Genomic DNA, 19,442 nt, shown 5'->3' with positions numbered 1-19,442 from the left:
AACAACTAGATCGTCTGCAAATGCCTTTATTCTGTAATCCTCTTGCCTTATCATTATACCTTTCAGAATATTAGAGTCCCGTATTGTATTTAACAAGACTTCTAGTGTTAAAATAAATAATAGTGGGGACAGCGGACATCCCTGTCTTGTTCCTTTTTCAATTTTAAACTCTGTTGTCAGACTTCCATTAATAATAATCTGTGCCTTTTGCTCTTGATAAATTGCTGCAATCGCCTGTATAAATTGATCCCCAAAGTTCATCTTTTTTAAAGTCTTGAGTAGAAAATTCCAATCCACTCTATCAAAGGCCTTCTCTGCATCCAAGAAGACCAGCACTACAGGGATCTGTTTATTCTTCTCAAGATATTCCAATAGATCTATTACTTGCCTTACATTGTCCTTCATGTATCTACCCTCAATAAATTTCTGTTGTTTTTTAATGTCTTTTTTCTAATTCATACACCAACAAGGAACATATTATCAAACTCTGCTGGGGTACAGTTGCCCCTTTCCTAGGTAGGACAACTTAACCACTATGCTCAAGTTACTCTGATATTCTTTTTAGCAATAGCAATAACACTTAGACTTATATACCACTTCATAATGCTTTACAGCTCTCTCTAAGCAGTTTAGAGTCAGCCTATTGCCCACAACAATCTGGATCCTCATTTTACCGACCTCGGAAGGATAGAAGGTTGAGTCAATCTTGAGCTGGTCAGGATCAAACTTCTGGCAGTGGGCAGAATAAGTCTGCAATACTGCATTCTATTCATTGCACTGCCACGGCTCTTTTTGTGAAACTTGTTCTGTCCCTGTCTCACACACGCACACAAACAGCCAGCCAGGAGTTAATAAAACCAGCAGTCAGGAATTCCTTTGAGATAACAGAATTGGCAGCAACCCAGTAGCTGCCTGCCAAAAACTTTACTCACAAAGGGAGGTTTTTCTCCTCCGTCCGATAAACCAAAATAAGTCCACAAAGCCAAAGAATTGTCAAATCCAGTCCATAATAAATCCAAGGAGGGCATATAACGAAGTTCCAGAAATGCAGTATGACTTGCTAGCTTTTCAGTTTTGTCCGTCACAAGGCCTGACTGGCCACCACACTCCCTTTTATCCCCTGTGGGGTGTGGTCCAGTGACTCAGCTTAATCTCTGGCACGCCTCCTTCTCTGCTGTGCGCGCTTGTCTTTCCGCCATTGTCGGGGATCCAGCCAAGACTCATCTCCGTCGCTGTCTAACTGCGGCTGCTCGGAAGTGCCTGGCTCTTGGCCTATCTCTTGGCCTTCCGAGAATACCTGAGGCATTGCCAGAGAGGAGGGTCCTGGAGAGGGAGGCCTTGCCAACTCCTCTCCTTCACTTTCGGAGTCTTCTCCCTCTGATAAAATGGGCTCAGGGGTCGGAGTCTCAACAAAACTATTCTTGTGTGTGTTTCCTCTTACTAGGTTGGAAGCTGCAGATGATGCAGAATGTTAAGTGGAGTGCTTAGCCATGCATACATATCATCAGAGCTGACATAATTATTCCAGTTGCCAAATGGCTATTGACAATTCAGGATCCAGGAGATCCATTTTTCTATTTCTCTGGGATTTTCAAAGATCTTACTAGCTATGCTGCATTTCAAAGATGATTGGCATTCCAGGATTACTCAAGAATAAACTGCCCCTTGGCCTCTGGAATGCTGTTACATATGAATACTTGCTTTTCACCTCTATTTAGTAATCATTTTCTATATACTTCTATTGCAGAAGTGGGTTTCAGCAGGTTCTGACCAGTTCTGGAGAACCGGTAGCGGAAATTTTGAATAGTTCGGAGAACCGGTAGTAAAAATTCTGACTGGCCCCTCCCCCATCTATTCTCTGCCTCCCAAATCCCAGCTGATCAGGAGGAAATGTGGATTTTACAGTATCCTTCCCCTGCCATGTCCACCAAGCCATGCCCACCAAGCCATGCCATGCCCACCAAGCCACGCCCACAGAACCGGTAGTAAAAAAATTTGAAACCCACCACTGTTCTATTGCTATATTTTTAAAAAATGTCTAAGCACATGCATATTTTCAGATGTTTTTAAACATTAGAATGTGATACCCCCAAAAAAAGTGTGAACAAAACCCCAAAAAACAACATTTTTCTAAATTCATTTAACACAATTTGGAAACTGAAGTGAACTTTGATCCGATTACAAAATGTAAAATGCCATTAAGCAAATTTTTCTTCCTATCATAAATACAGGGAAGAGGGCTTGGGAGGCTCATTTAGCCACAACAGCTATATAGTTCAAGGTCTTCTGTGTAATTCTGACTCTGTTAAAGTGACAGCTTTTCAAGAATATGACTGATTGGTCTTTTGAAGAGTTTCATATGGCCTATGCTCCTATCTGTTCCTTCAGGATTGAGTCATTTATCAAGATTATGGTGGGGTGACTCATAGGCTCTCCATCTAATACACTTACTTAATATTGATGGCAAGTTCTCACTACTTCCTCATTGCTTTGGCTCCTGAATCTAGGTATTATTAACTAGGGAACAGATGCATCAATAACATCAGCCTGCTTGTTCCTCTGATCCATATTTGGACAATTGCAATCAACACATCTGTCAAGTATGAAAGACATGATCCTAGATACCTTATAATGAAAATGTTCACGTTTTCATGAAGTCTGGAGTTTCCTACATGGATTATCTTGCCCAAGAACCTATATTACTCAGTTGGCAATATGTGCTTTTGAAGTATGGTGACTGGTCCATGGAAACACCGGCTGTCCAACAAAAGGACTAGGATCATGTTACACAGATGTCAAGAGCTCCAATTGGAAGTGCAGTAAGACTAGTGACTTACCAGGGAAGGTGAATACCCTGGATTTATAACTTCTTTACCTTTATTATCTTGCAGAATAAAATTTTTGGATTGGCCAGGATTTGCATAAACATAGTACTACCAATCTGACTAGCAAACTAATAGTGATTGTACAATGTTAGAATGCTTATGATTTCAATATAACTTTAGCATATATTTAGCTCTGATGAGGATTACCTAGTTTAGTTTGATAACGAAACATCTGCAAGAAAACAACCAAGTTCAGAGAGCTCTAAGGTCCCCACAGGTCAACCCTGAGCTATAAATATACTATAAACTATAAATCAGTTTAGCATATATGAACTATAAAAATCCAGATGATTATTAGATGGCAGCAAAGAAATACAAAAAAATATAAGTTTCCTGCCATCTAATAGTTGTCAACAATTCTGCAGCTCCAACATGGTGCCTGTTTTATTTTGTTTCTTAAGAAACTAGAATTCTACTGGACAAGTGTAGCAATTACAATATTCCATCACTTATTTTCCAAGCGATTTTCTTGATTTTTTGACATGTAAAAAAAGGGTAGGGCATCAATTGCATGGTTATAGCCAGCCTCTTGGCTTTTTTGCACCCCCCCCTCCCGCAGCTGGAAAAAATGGTTGAAACTGACTACCTGGATGGCAGGTAGAAATATGTCAGAGGGGGAACTGGGTTAGCCATGTCATGCTAACATGGCCACGGTATGATATTCATTCATTCATTCATTCATTCTATAACTCTCTTAGTAAATTTCCATTCTTCTTTCTATCGGTATGCTGCTCTTCCACTTTCTTTGCATAAAAGGTATAGAATAGTTTCCTGTCACTTTTGGCGGACAGTTTTCCAGGGGAGATCCCTGAATGGGAGAGAATTTCTGGAAGGCAAAAATACCTGTTTTGGTCCTTTGTGACTAGACTGGCTCAAAAGAAAAGAAAGAGGAAGAGACGAAGATGGGGCAAGAAGAGAAAGAGGACGTATCTGTCTGAAGCAGATGCAATTGTCATGCAGGTCAATTCTCCGATGTACTATTTTTGGGCAGAAAGTGAGTTCTTAAAGAGAGATATGCATTTTCCTGACATGTGTCTCAAAAAATGATTATTTTAAAGGGAAAAAATGGATCTCTGGCCTCTATTGACATTTTTATGGCACCATCCCTCAATGGGCATTGTAATTAAACTGGGATCCATCAGATGTGGGGGGGGGGGTGTAACAAAACTTGAGATGGCACGACAAGAGCAGTTGCAAAGTTTACAGCTGTGGGGCTAGTCCTGAAAAATCTAACTATTCCCCAAAAAGCTAAATGTTAAAGTTGAAGAGTTGGGAAGGGAAAGTATTAATGGTTTATTTGGAAGGAAAGAAACATTTAAGAGTGGGTTTTTTCTCTTCTTTGCATGAAGCGCCAACATTTTATAGTCATTAATCAATAGAACTTACCAGAGGAAAAATGGGATGTCTTTGAACTGCAGATCGAAACATATAACTCCTGCAAAGAATAAGGAGAGAAAATAAAAATCTTTTAGCATTTCGGTTGTTTTGAAACAATTGGGGATTTAAATTTTGTCTACATCTCAATGAATTCAAGGCTTCTTTTTTTTCAATGTACAGAACATGGGCTCCTATGCCCCTGAGAACAATCCAGGATATGCAAAAGAATCCTTGAATGGCCTGCACCAACTTCACTCCCAATTCAGTCTTCTTCCAAATCCTTTTCTGGAAGGTCTGCTTTGCCCTCTTAATGGTCATCTTCCAAAAGGCTAAAGCTGAGAGTTGCTATGTTGTAAAAGTTTGAATCTTGTATCAACTTAAGATCCATGTTCAAAACATCTTCTGCTAAACTTGGGTGGAGGGGGGGACAATTATGTAAAATATGAATTGTGTCTATGTTTCTATGCAAGTGTCTGCTGTGAAACATTTTGTTCAGGAGGCCTGAATGGTTTTTAAGCTGAATTGATTTTAATTTGTACTTATTTTTTTTATTTCTAGTTGTTTTAATAGTATTTTACTTGTTTTAATGACTAGCTTTTATTCATAGGTTTTAACTTGAAGGACCCACTGCTAGGAACCACTCAAAAGTATTGAAATCAGTAAAACTAAAGTTACTTTAACATCATCATTTAATCCCTCCAGCATATTTCAAGGCTATTGACTTGTAACTCTTTTCCCACCATCCAACTGAAGTCAAGTGGATGGAAGGAATGACTAAGTCCTACCTAGAATAATAATGAGACTCAAAGGAAGGTTCAAGCCTACAGTCCCAGAAATTAAGTTTAACCGATTCTTACAAGCTACATAGATGCAGTATAATTTCATAAAATTATATGCAATTGGCATACATGCCAGTCATTATTTTTAAAAACACATGCATTAAATTTCATTCCTTGATCTTTCAGCCACAAAAGAGCCTGGCCTTAATAATATGCCAAAATAGTTGGAAATCCAAGGTAACATCTGAAGGGTCAGTGATTATTCTAGGACCAACCTTTCCTCCTTGTAGTGAGCCCACAATTCAATTTTATTTCAAACATGCCTTTGAAAAATCTGTATTTTTCCCAGCTATTTCTATAGCGATGCGATTTATTTGTCCAACTCATCACAGCAAGGATGTAAGACAAGGATAAACAACCAACTGCGTGTGAGATGTTTGCAAGACACTTTCCATAATTCAACCACTAGCCCTCTGGATGGACTTATGAGAATTACAGTCTCAAAAATCTGAAAGGCAACATGTTGCCTTGCCCTGTAAGTAACCAGGCTGGCAAGTTGAACAGCTGCTTTGACTACTTCTTTTTCGTCTTGTCACTTCTTTTAGGATTTTATCTCCTGCTGACTTTTTGCATCAACCTCAGAGAAAATGGAAGGCATTTCTCCACTAAGAAAGGATCTCGAAAAAGGCTAATTTTTCATGGAAATCAGCAAGAATCTATTTTGGCCTCTGACCACAATGGTTTGGGCTTCAGGCAAGGGCTATGCTACTGCTTGGAAATGCAGCCAAATTCAAGAAATATTAAGACTTTACATGCCAAAATAATCTGTTTAAAAAGAAAAAATAGATTAGAAAGTATACTTACTTAGTAGGAAAAGTAGGAACTGGACGAGGGAAAAGATCATACTGTCCAGGATCAGTGTTTATATTCTGTGGGGGAAAAAAATACAGTGTACAAATATAAGAGTTTAGGCTTTGTTTTGTGGTCTAATTTATTGATCAACTTTTCCAAGAGAAGTCTGCCTTGTCCTGCCTTGTCTTGGCATGGCTGAAATAAACTAATGGACTGCTGTACTTGACTGCAAATGTGAAGTCATTCTTCTCTTTATCTTTAAACACTCTTTGCAAATAGAAAACTAAGAAGCCAGCCTAAGGCCAGATTTTTTTTCCCCTCTAAGGTCTTAATTTTTGATTTGCAAATAGGTTTTACTTACACATCTTTAGGTAAGATTTACTTACTTTTAGTTACTACCTTGCTGAGTAAAGTGAAGTTGTATTCACCATATGCAATCAGAGATGCTACAATTCATTCTACCATCTGGACATTTTACATTTCTGTTTTTGATGCCTTGAAACTGTAAGATGCCACAAGATTCTTCATTACTTTGATTCTTCAAATGTTGACTAGAAACAAACAAACTTGCTCTGTGGAATCTTATTATGTATTTGATAAACTGCACTGGTTGCTAGTTTGCTTCCAGGTGTGATTCAAGGTGATGATCTTTACTTACAAGGCCATAAACAGCCTAGGGTCTGTCTCCCATAGCATCTACCAATCCACTCCTACACAGTTGGGATGCTCTGGGCTCCTTCAATTAAACAAAATAATCTGTCAAGACCCCTGAAGCACACTTTCTCAGTAGTAGTGCTTACCCTCTGAACCTAGGCTCCCCCCACCGCTCCAGATCCAGATGATCTTCATTCTGCCATTGTTTAGAAGAGCCATGGGGATCTGGTTCTTCAACCATACCTTTGGTGAGAGAGAGAAAGGGACCTCTTCCTCCACCCTTGGCTCTTTTTATCTTTTATATTTCACTGATTTTACTATAATTCCTTTGTTTAATTGTTTTGAACCACTCAAGGTCACTAAACAGTCAGGTGGTATATTTTATTATTATGGTTGGTTGCATAATCAGATTGATGCTTAGACTGGATTTGGCATTTTTGTCCACCTATCAAGTCCTTCCCAAAATCTGGGATAGGCAGATGTTGTTGTTTGATGATGTTAAAGATATTGGCACAGAATATAAGTTGTTCCGAATAAAGCTGCCTACAATTGATTCTGTCAATGTTGATGGCATTCAAGTGGTAATCCAGATGTTCTGGATTAATTACATCCAAAGGCACTTATTTACTATTCATATTATCTTTGCTTTCTTTGCCCCAGTCATTCTACTTCTGTTTGCAGGTCTTCGTATTTTGTTATTTTCTCCTTTTTCTTCTATTCTGCTGCCTCCAGATACTGCCATTCCACTATCCAGACTTTTTTGGCTTTTTTAGCAACAGTTGTTAACTCTGGAATGTTGTGTGGCAGGTCCTTATCTATTTGAATTCTAGTCCCAGAGCAATTTAGCTTCTTTATTTTCTATTATGTTGCCTATTTTGTGGCCCCAAGTTCCTGCTTGAAGCAAAATGCATTCCTTGCAGATATTCCAATGCACCATAGTTGTTACTTTCTCAAGTCATTATTTGTAGTCAGTCTGTAGGATCTTCTTGCAGCAGCTAATTAAGCGGTCCATAATTTCTTCTTTGCAGAGATGCATTTGCTGTCTGTTGCTGTCCTCTCAAATCTGACTTTGTATGCATTTGCTCTTAAGACCTGGTCTTTGTGACCAGAATTAGATTTTCTGTCTCTTTTTTAACTTTCCTGCTCTGAGTCATTGTCAAGTCTTGCTGTTATCTGCTTTGCCTGCTAGTTTTCATGTCTTGCTCATGTAATACTTTGTCTTGCCATGCGCCTCTTTTCTATTTTTCATTTGGTGTTTCTGGTAGGCCAGTTTTGTCTCTCCAATATTCAGTAAGCCTTCGTGGCATACTATTTTCTTCACTGCCCTTCAAATGTTCTTCCAATACAATTTTTTTTTCTTCACCTGTCTGATGTGTTTGCAACATTCCACACTAACCTTCTTTTTCTTGATAAATAGAGTTTGTCAACATCACTGCATGGATGAAGGACATGATTCGTAGTCATTATATTTCCATTCTTCCTATCCAGGGCTTTCAGTTTTGCTTGAGTCCAATCCACTATTCCAGCTGTGTATTTAATGACTGGAATTGCTCAGGAGTCAATTGCCTTGATGGTATTTCCTCCACTGAGTTTAGATTTTAAGATCTTCTTCCCTCTCATAATGTATTCACTTCTAATCTTCTTTTTGACTTCAGTGTGCTTGTTGTTGTCAGCTTGAAAGATGTCCAGGTATTTGTAATGATTATCTTCATCCAAACTCTTGATATTATTTCCACAGGGCATCTTGATTCCTTCAGTTTTCACTTTTTTCCCCTGTTGATGGTGAAGGTGGCACAGTTGTCTAATCTGAATCCCATCGCAATAATTTGGCAGTATATTTGATGATGAGCAGCAATTCTATTTCAGATGGTGTTTTTCCATACAGCTTCAGATCATCCATGTAAATGAGGTAGCATAGCCTGGCAGATATTTTTGATGTTTGTAGCCTGACTTATTCAGTATCATTGACAGAGAAATCAGTGCAATGATAAGCAGTAGTGATGAGGGTGAGTTTCCTTGAAAGATTCCTCTTTCTATTTCTTTTTTCCAGACACTTGATTATCCAGTCATGTGGCAGGGAGTCAAATGCCTTCTTGTAATTAATCCAATATACATTCAAGTTAGTTTTCTTTCTCTTCCAATTTTCCAAAATCATTTTATCAATTAGGAGTTGATCTTTTGCTCTTCTGCTGTTTGGATGCTGCTCAGGTAATATCAGCTTCTTTTCAGCTAGACTAGGGCTGCCAAACTCACAGCCCGTGGGCTAGATGCATCATGCGCTGGCCACGCCCACGCCCAGTTTAGTGAAGGGGGAAAACCCATGATATGTCATGTGATGATGTCATGACGATGTGAGTTTGACATCCCTGAGCTAGATGCTGTTGGATGATATTTCTTGATCACGGTTTTTTCTTTTTCTTTTGGGTCTTCTGGTTCTTTACCTTTCTTTCATCTATACTAGCTTGCTTGCATCTGATCTTAGCATACTGATCTTATTTTCCAACCTGACCTTCCATTTTGGTGGTGCACTATTTGGGTTTTTTTTCCTTGTTTGTTGATTTTGCAGCCCAAATTGTCAGTTATAACTGCAGCTTTATTATATATTAGTTGGTTTGGTTCTTGTAGTGAGTAGTTTCTCATGTTTAATATTACAGTATTGGCATCATTTAAAATTTGTGCTAGTTGCTTCTTTGTAATGAACTTCAATGTGGGCAACCTTATTTGGTTGTGTGTGTGCTATTCAAGACACTCAATTATTCTTTGTTCCAGTTCCTCTTGCCTTTTAGTTAGAGGACTTTGGAAGATGAGAGGTTACCTGGTTTGGGAGTGAAAACAGTTCAATAGTTATGTTGGTCCCTTCTACTGCCAACTTTGCATGGTTTCCCTCTACCATTTAGCTACTTCTGGCAAGGCTTTCATTTCTTTGCCCTGGGTAGGCCTTTGTAGTTCTTCCAATTCTACTTCTGTGAGTACCTTAGTTTGTATTATAAACAGACAATGATCCACTAGCTTTTGTTTTGTTTTTTCTGATTCCTTCTCATTCCTTGGGCAACGACTGAGCTGCTATAGGTTTCTGTAAATTATGTCTCACCATATTTTTTATGGAAAAGGCAATCTTTGTCTGGCCTTCTGATGAGAAGTATGGTTGAACTTCTGGCATAGCTCTCATTCTCCTTAGAGCACACCAGCCCCACAACCATGTCAAGTTAATGCCTCAGTGGACATTATTATTATTATTATTTGTTTATTGGATTGTCAGCCAGATTTTTAGATTGAACTATTATGGTTATTTATTTATTCTAAGGTGATGGTGATAACCTCTTTTGAGATTCTCCATTCCATTTCTAACTGTCTCTGGTTTTCCATTCCCTGCCCCTTATTTGTTGGCCATTAAACCCACTCTGAAGGACTTGCCATTGGGATATAAAACAGGATCAGGATATTAATGGTAGGTCCTGAGTATTAGCTAAATACCTTTTCTTTTAAGATGGCAATTATTGTTATAGAACCCCATTCCTAACTTCATTTTACCTTATCTCCGCTGACTGGATAGTTGCTTTGCCTTGAAGTACTCTTAAAGGAATAAGTAGCAGGTCTTTTCTCTACCAGTTCCACAAATGAAGGAGGATAGTACATGAAAGTATTTGGCAAGGTCAAATCAGGTAGTTGCTCATAGATGGATGCTCTCTTTCTCCCTTCACTTTTAAAATTATAAGTTGCTTTCACTGGGTTCAACTGAGCTTCTTCAAGAAAATCTCGTACAGGATAAGATCCTGGGATTGGGGTTGGCTAGTAGAAAGAAACAAAGCATGTATAACATGTTTTGCATATCTGTAAATATAAATATGGATTTCAGCAGTGTCTTTAAGCAGATCATCATGTATCATTATTATTTGATCAGCAAATTTAAGATGTGTGAATTTTCACTCCCAAAATTCCTCAGCTCATCTTGCTGAGATTGTGAAACACTGGGCTAGACTGACCATTCTTGGTACCCCAGGGAAATTAACATAAACTACAGTGTAAGTAATGGTCCTCTTGCAAAAAAAATAATAATAGCAAATCTTCTATAGGACAGTTTAGTTGGGGACATATTTCACTTACGGGCTAATAATTCATTTGGATAGCTCACCACTTCTTATTTCATTCAATTTCCTTTAATAATCCAAGGATTTAACACAGAAATCCAGTGTCCGAATGTTAATGTTAAATATTCAGGCATCCTACAATATCTGTGGCTCAATTCAAATATATTGCTTGGAAGACAAGGAAAATATTTTTACTCAGTTATTTTCAGAAAGATCAGATCAATCATGGCCCAGGTCAACAAGGAATCAGAAATAACAGAACGGAGGCTAGTAGATCAATGTTGATTCATAATGTAAAATAAAGGATTCACAGAAGTAAAATTGGAGGAACAGCAAAGGTCTATCCAGGGCAAAAAAATCAAAAGCTAGCTCAGACCTTAGAAGGAAACCTGGGGATGTTTACTCTAACATTAATTCTTTTTTATTGCTGGGCCACAGGATGTAAACTGAACAATCCCTAGTCAATATAGACATATCAGTGAAAAGTGTTCTGCAAAGGGTTGGAGGGAAAGAGGCAAGTCCTTTATTTTCAATGACTCATAGGAGTATCTAGATTATAGGAGGAGCCATACTAGTGCATCTCAAGGACTAATTAGTACAACATTCTGTGCTCACAGAACTAGATACCTCCAGGAATAAAAGTGCAATAGCATTTATGAGTATAATAGCATTTTCAATAGGCTAAGAATAATTCTCAATTGGCTTGTTTGAATCTCATGCCTTCCATATATATTAGGCTACAATTATCAAAATTCCAAACTAATATGACCAGTTTTGGAAATTGTAGAATGTCAGGTTGGAGAAGGCTGTTCTACAGTATCACATGATATCCCTAAATTCTACTTTATGCAAGAATGGGAATGCAAAACTGTTAAATAATTTCACTTGTCTTCATTGCACTAGTTCCCAAACTGGAATATAATTCATAAACATGCAATATTTTGGTAGCTAAACAAATTTGATAAATAAAAAAATTTTATGCTTGTAAATTAAGAACACAAGAATAAATAGATATCATATTTCATACCCTTAGTGAATCTCTCCACCATGTATCTCTTCTTTGATATGGTATTTTTTCATGTTCTACTATCTAGAAAAAAAAATCAGGATTGTTAAAGAATGACTTTAAGCGTAAGTGAGCATCTTAATAGTTCAGAAAAAAATTAAAATGGTTTCATATTTAGAATAGCAGTAGGTTTAGCTCCTAAGCAAACAGGGCTGATGACTGAAGCAAGGTGACAATCTGATCAGAAGTTAAATGGAAATCAACCAGGAAGTCAAGGGCTTTAGGGTTAGATTAAGAAGTTGAAAAACAGCCTGAAGAAGAAATTGGCAGACTGCTTCCATGCTGCTGCCAAGAAAACTTTAAGGATGTCTCCAGTAAGTCACTAGAAGTCTCACTTGGTGAAATGTTTAGTTTTACCACACATTTAAAATGTTTAATCTTACAAGAGAAAATATAATAAGAGCTACAATTGCAGTAAGAGAGCCGTAGAACATTTACTGTAGTATGTTTGCTTGCTCTACTGCCCACGATGCTGCCAACCATGCTCTCCCTCTGGTTTTTTTTAAGCAGATTATTGCATCGAATCAGCAATAGTTGTCTATGACATCACAATCCACGTGCTAAGGATTTGAGTATTCTTACTTGGAAGAAGATACAAGCATCTGGGAACAAAACATAGCTTCAGATAAAGACTTGATACGAGATTTTAAGATTGGGTTCCTGCTTTCAAATTGAGAAATATGTGTTTGTGTAAGGACCTGCCTCAGCTATCTTCTCAGGAAAGCATGACTCTTGAAACAATTGGTATTTCAGAAGGAACTTTTACTGAGAGAAGTGGTTGCAGAGAAGTCCACTCTAAGAGTACTCCACTCCTCTGCTCACAATAGAATCCCTTATGCCACCAGGCTCGAAATCTTGGGCTTGGACAACCTGGAACTACGCCGCCTACGGTCTGACCTAAGCATAGTACACAAAATTGTCTGCTACAACATTCTACCTGTCAACGACTACTTCAACTTCAACCTCAATAATACTTGGGCAAACAATAAATACAAACTTAAAGTGAACCGCTCCAAGCTCGATTGCAGAAAATACGACTTCAGCAACAGAGTGGTCAATGCCTGGAATGCTCTACCTGACTCCGTTGTTACATCCTCAAACCCCCACAGTTTTCACCTTAAACTGTCTACCGTGGACCTCACCCCATTCCTAAGAGGTCTGTAAAGGAGGTGTGCATAAGCACACCAGCTTGCCTACCGTCCCTGTTATACTGTCCCCATTTATTTGTACTCATTTCCTATGTTCATGTCCATGTTTGTACTTATACCTGTTATCTTGTACATGTTTGATAAATAACATATAAATAAATAAAATAAGTCAGGCGGAGTCTGAAGATTCCCGTGTGAAGCATTAAGTTAATTTCCCCTGTTCAACCCCCATCAGTGCCCCATGTCTACCAGTAGCCAATATGATGCCACAAAGGTGTTATGAGAACTCTGAGGCGGGATGTTGATAGTAGGTCATCCTCGGGATGCCACAACCTTGGGTAACAGGCTGGAACTGGCTGGGAAGGAGTCCATCCTGACGGCTCAGTCCCCCTCCTAATTGCCATGCAGTTACAGCAAAAGGGAAAGCATTCAAAGCATTCAATCCAGGGGTGAAATCTACTTACCTTCCTTACCGGTCTAGAAGCGTGCACACGCACACACACACATCATGTGTGTGTGTAGAACTTCTGCACATGCGCAAAACTATCGCTACCGGATCGTCGAACCAATGGCCAAGATCGCTACCGGACCTGGCGATCTGGTCTGATCCGGGAGCATTTCACCCCCGATTCAACCCCAAGAAGCATTGCCCCCTCCCCTTCGGAAAGGCAGCGTTCCGGCAGGGACCTGACTATTCGTAAATTCCCTAAAAGAAGTTTGTGTGGAGTTTTTTTTTTTTCATAAACCTGCAAAAATGTCAATCAGAAGAAACAGATGGAGAAAAAAAGTCTGTTCATTATGACAAGCAAAGTATCCCTCCCTCAATGACCTTCTAAAATGAGACAAATTGAATATAAATCCTGTTCTGTCTAGTCCTAAGGAATCCAGTCCTGTTTTGTGCTTTTCGCAAGTTGGTTGACTTGCAAGTTCTCTTTTCACATAACTTGGTATTAAGATACATAGATAAATAGACACAGCATGCTTAATCCAATTAGAGATTAGCTCATTCACACATGCATACCTTTCTGGCAGCATGTTGACATACTAAGGAGATCAGAATCACCAATTGGAAAACACGAAGGTCTCACTTTTTCTCCAAAAGGTGTCTGTTATTCCAGAATCCTTCCTCAAAAGATTATTGAAGTTTTATGACATCTCTAACTATTTCCTATTTATTAAAAACAGAACAATGAGTGAAACTTGAGCTAGGGCTGTAAAAAATCAGATGTCCATGGAATGGCAGCAAAGAGGTCTTTTTTGTGTATCTCTTTACCACCACCTTGTGATTATTGGAGTGTTTACAAAGCTCAGGCGTCACTGGCTTTAGGAACTGCAACAAATTTATATTTTAGAGGTATGTTATGGACTGACAATGATTTTGATAATAGGGAGGCTTGCTTTCTCAAGCACTATTTACCCCATGGATAGATAGGTGAAAGATTTGGATGAATCTTATTGAGTCTGATAACAAACTTTTTTTAAAAAAATAATAATGACAATGGAAGATTTCACTCTGCCAAGAGTCAGAGATTCCCAAAATGTTATCCTTTCTTGGCAAAGTCATTTGTTAGAAGCTCAAAGAATGAATTACCTGAAGAAGTGAAGGTGACCAGAAACGAGAGAAAGTGTTCTTGTTATCCTTGAATTTGTGCTATCAAAGATAGGGAAAATACTTGCATATTAGATTTCAGAAAGGTGGATTTTGGTGAAGTCATCCAATGGCTTGACATTCTGAAGGGGAAAACTTTCTGTAAAGGGTAAGAAATTCTGAAAAATGGGCTATTGAAGCTGTAATTGCAAACAGTGGAAATTAAAATGGGAGAGATCTAAAGACACCAGCGTAGATAAACACAGGGTTTGCAAAATGCTGAAAAGAAAAAAATAGAAAATAGCAGGGATGTATAACCAAAGAAGGAAACAAGAAGTTGGCAGAAACTAAAGCACAGAATGAGTTGAGCCTTAACATACTATTACATAATCATGCAAATACCCCAATTATATGCTTGTGTCAGAACGTTTGACACATGTATGTAAATTCCAGCATTTCAGTGATTATGTAATTATACAGGACATCATTCCCTTTGTCCAACCCTTCAGATGTAATAGAATGTGAGAATGACCTTGGGAGATAGGAGGGAGATGGGACAATTGGCATGTAAAAGATGTCTCCAGCTTTCTGGAGAATAAAAGATGGGAGAAATCCAAGATTCGGTTTAATGTAACTTTACAATAAAGATAGTACTTTCCTGGTTGTGCTTCTGGTCTGGACTACCTTGCAAGGTTTATAGATGCCCATGCTAGCTGGGACTTGTCACAAATAAGTCACACTAATCATATCTTCTTTTTTGACAGAATTACCAGGGAAACACAATGGACAAAGAGTATTTTGACCTCTGCAAAACCTTTGGGTTAGTCGCTGTCTCTCTTAACTCTAGCAAGAGGGCAATAGGAAATCAGTTCTGAAGCCATTGCAAGAAAACTGCATGGTCTTGTCCAAGTACTAACTAGGAATCAAGTATAACTCTGAGATACAAAAAAGAGACAGAGAGAGAGGATTAGATGATATAAATGTATTGGCTAAATGACCCAGGGCGTAATCACAAATTGTTCTACATCACTTCAAAAGTTGTATTAAATGACCAAATCCTGGGACTTGTGTTCTTTAACATTTCTATTGATAATCTAGATGAATAGACTGATGAGATGATTATCAAAATGGCAAGATAAAATTCATAAAGATCTAGACAGACTTAAGCAGTGGGCCAAAATGAATAAAATATTTAATATTTAATATCAGGAAAAATATAAAGTTCCACATCTGGGGGGGGGGGGAAATGAAAGGCACAGGTATATGGAAGAGACCTGGTCTGTTAGAAAAACTTGGGAAAAGAATCTAGGTACTGTAACAGATGACAAGTTGAATTGGGTGCACAGCGTGAGCATCGACTCCATATCGTAATTGTCTCATTTGGTTCTGTCTTGGAATAGTGTTTGGAATAGTGTTTCTAGTTCTTGGCACTGCAGTTCTCAACAGTAGCCGGGGGGCGGGGGGACGTGGCGTTTAGAGGACAATACCAAGATAGTAAGGGGACCGGAAACCAAGTCCTATGAAGATCAGATAGAGGAACTAGAAATATTGGCCTGAAGAAAAGACTGAGAAGAGATGCAATGGCAATCTTCAGGTGTCCAGAGTATGTCTGTGAAAAGGAGAGGAGGCAGAATCAGAAGGCAGAACCAGTGAGCTGAAACAACAGGGAAGTAGATTTCATGTTAAATATTAGAATAACTTTCCTGGTGGTAATAGTTGTCAATCAATGGAATAGTTTAGCATTGGGAACAATAGCCATTTGTCCAAAATGTTTTAGGTGGTCCTGTACTGAACAGGGAATTTCACTGGATGATTTAAATTCTTTCCAATACTTGATTCTATGAGTAGACATACGGGTGCCTATCAGTGGTGGGTTGCTACTGGTTCGCCCCGGATTGGGCAAACCAGTAGCAGTGATGGCAAGAGGCTCCACCCACCCGCCTGGACACTTCTGTGTCCAGAAGCATTGCGTGCATGCAAGTGTGTGTACGCCCACGAGCAAACCAGTAGTGACGGGATTTGAAACCCACTACTGGTGCCTATGCTAGGTGCTCCCAAGATATTACTATATGGAGTTAGCTTAACCCTGTTTGTGGCTGGATGTGCTAGAGTTACATTTCATTACTGGGGAGAGGGGAAGTTAAATGATTGGAGCATTTCACCTATTTTGGTACCTCCCTAGTTAATTCAGTTAAGTGGATTGTGAGCTCATGGTGGTAGTCACACATCAGCTTTACAACACAGAGAGAATTATGTAGTCTAGGTCAAAAAATTTATAACATACTACAATGATCTCTTCCATTATTGATTCTGTATTAGCATCCATTTTCCATTAACAAGTCTCTCATTTACATGGATAGTTTACTAGTTGATGCTATTAATCCCCTTTTCCACCTCCAAAGACTGATGAAATGGATCAAAGGGAGAGTGACCCACAAACTTATAATGAATGAAGGGCTCTGCATGTTTAGTTATCAAGCTACATATTACCAAATAAAAAATATTGGTATCCCAAGACTGGTTTCAGTATTATTTCACTCCTGATCCTCTCTAAACTTTAATGGGCAGGAAGTTTATGTTACATTGAAACTAGCTTTTTTTTATTTTTAAGGAAAACACCTTTGGGACCATTTCAGGACCAGAGATGATATTAGCAGCAGCAGTGAAAGTTGTACTAAAGTTTAGATAAATGGCAAATTGTGACTTATTTGGAATAAAATCTATTTTTTTGTTTAAAAGCAAATGGGGCAGGGATTGCTGGAAGCATAGTATTACTGAACTTTTGAAATCATTCATTCACCATAAATTTGTGTGAATCATATCATGTATATCAAAACAAACATATTTCTTAATAAGTGAAATTGAAAATCCATTCATGGAAGATACATAGAAGACCTTTTTTTGTATGCAACTTGTGTTTTATTCTTCTAATAGAACCAAGGTCCCTGGTATTTATCATGTGACTGGTGTCTGCTGATTTCCTGTCCCTTTTGCTTCATCCTACAACTTTGAAAAACCTCTTTAAGAACAAAAATGCCATGTAAATCAAAATATGTACACTGTTGCTCAGTCAAGAGTAAAGATGAGCAGGGTAGTAGGGAAAGGAGCAAGTAATACTCTGTGAGTTGATGCTTCCTAAAATTTTCTAAATTTTCTGTGAGTAGGCATTTTGCTTAAGTGCCCATTTGTTCTTACAATTCTATTTCAACAAATATCCTTAGCCTTTTTCACCTGGTAAGATAAAGAATCACCTCTGTTCCTGACATGGTTCCAAAGGCCTTCTTACAAAATAAAAATATTAGCATCAACTAACATTTTAATTTACCTTCCTGTCCATTAAAAGTTTAGAGGATAGGGGGTAGAAAGTACTGCACCCAGTCTTTTTGCTTATCTGTGCTTTGTACTTAGCAATAGATAGTATAATTATTTTCTGATACATGTAGAGATCCATGAGAATCTATACATCCAGAGAATTTTAAAGAAATTTCCTTTGGAACACAGCCCAAGTGAAAACAAAATGCATCACTCACACTCAGCCTTTCCGCAGAACCTATAGCTTTTGGTTCACTCTTTCGACTTACGAAGCGGCCACCAATCATTTTTACTTCTTGATCTTAAGTGTAGTGCGGTCTACAAGCAGATTTTTGTTGTGTTCTGCTCCCAACATGTGGCATGACTAACAAAATTGATGTGCTGGTCAATCTTTTGAAGAAAGGGGTACACAAGTGCCCTTGACTCATTTTCAAGATATTAGCAATATCACAATCACAACTGTGATGCAATGTATTAACTTCCAGTCAATGGGGGCAGCTTTAATGAATAACCCATATCAGTTTGTCTTCATTACACAACTATGCTTCAGAGAATACAGAATTTGCTTGGCTTTCATCCTCCTGATTTTCCTCAAGAGCCTGAAGACCTGGTTCTATCAGGTCCCAATGGAGGAATATCATACTGGAGGTGGTTGATCATCTAATAGAAGTTGCCACCACCACCCCTCTATATTCTGCTTACTTCCTCCCCAGCTTTAGTTATAACTTGCATTTTATTGCAATTTTAATGTGATTTTATACTACACACACACTTTCAATGTTGTAAACTACCGAGTCACCTTGTGAGGAGATGGACAGCAAACAAATTTAATAAATAAATACATGTTTACATTTCTCATTTAATTTCACCAATTCCATTAGACAATGAGATGTACAGTACTGTGCAAATGTGTTAGGCAGTTGTCTAAAAATGCTGTAAATTAAGAATGCTTTCAGAAATAGAAGTGTTAATAGTCATATCAATTAACAAAATGAAAAGTAAATGAACAGAAGAGAAATCCAAATCAAATCAAAATTTGGTGTGACCATCCTTTACCTTCAAAACAGCATCAATTCTTCTAGGTACATTTGGAGTTTTTGAAGGAACTCAGCCAAGGTTCCCACAAGATTGTTCCAAACATCCAAACATCTTGGAAAACTACAGATCTTCTGTGGATGTAGGCTGCCTCAAATCCTTCGGTCTTTTCATGTAATCCCAGAGACTCAAGATATTGAGATCAGGTCTCTGTGGGGGCCAAACTATCACTTCCAGAATTTGTTTTTTACACTATAGTTTTAATGACATTGGCTGTTGTCCTGCTGCAGAATAAATTTGGTGCCAATCATACGCCTCCCTAATGGCATGGCATGATGGATAAGTATCTGCTTGTATTTCTCAACATTGACACCATTGATCCTGACTAAATCTACAACTCCATTTGCAGAAATGCAGCCCCTAACTTTTAAGGAACCTCCACCATGCTTCATTGTTGCCGGCCAAGACTCATTATTGTACCGCTCTCTGGCTCTTCAGCAAACTGCTTCCTGCTACAGTTTATTAGTTTAAGTTTATTAGATTTCTATACCGCCCTTCTCCCAAAGGACTCAGGGCGGTGTACAGTACAGCCATATTAAAACACATAGATTTATAAAATTTAAAACCAATTAAAATCGAATATAAAATTTGGTCCACG

General features: G+C 38.3%; 1 protein-coding gene across 1 annotated transcript in view; it reads right to left on the bottom strand.

Moving 5' to 3' along the window:
* The window catches only part of STPG4 (sperm-tail PG-rich repeat containing 4), a 37,426-nt gene extending 19,390 nt beyond the window's left edge, over positions 1–18,036 (bottom strand). Inside the window, exons 1-5 of the mRNA XM_070932337.1 lie at positions 17,968–18,036; positions 11,663–11,725; positions 10,079–10,336; positions 5,906–5,970; positions 4,272–4,320 (exon numbers count right to left, since the gene is read on the bottom strand). Of these exons, the coding sequence (XP_070788438.1) occupies positions 4,272–4,320; positions 5,906–5,970; positions 10,079–10,336; positions 11,663–11,725; positions 17,968–18,036 (504 nt within the window). The remainder of the gene's footprint in view (positions 1–4,271; positions 4,321–5,905; positions 5,971–10,078; positions 10,337–11,662; positions 11,726–17,967) is intronic.
* Between the last annotated feature and the right edge of the window lie 1,406 nt (positions 18,037–19,442).

Source organism: Pituophis catenifer, unplaced genomic scaffold, assembly GCF_029215685.1.
Source record: "Pituophis catenifer annectens isolate HBS135680 unplaced genomic scaffold, rPitCat1.0.hap2 SCAF_1, whole genome shotgun sequence".
Taxonomy (NCBI): Eukaryota; Metazoa; Chordata; class Lepidosauria; order Squamata; family Colubridae; genus Pituophis; species Pituophis catenifer.
Note: the sequence above shows the minus strand (reverse complement) of the source record. Positions and strands in the feature narration are given on the sequence as shown.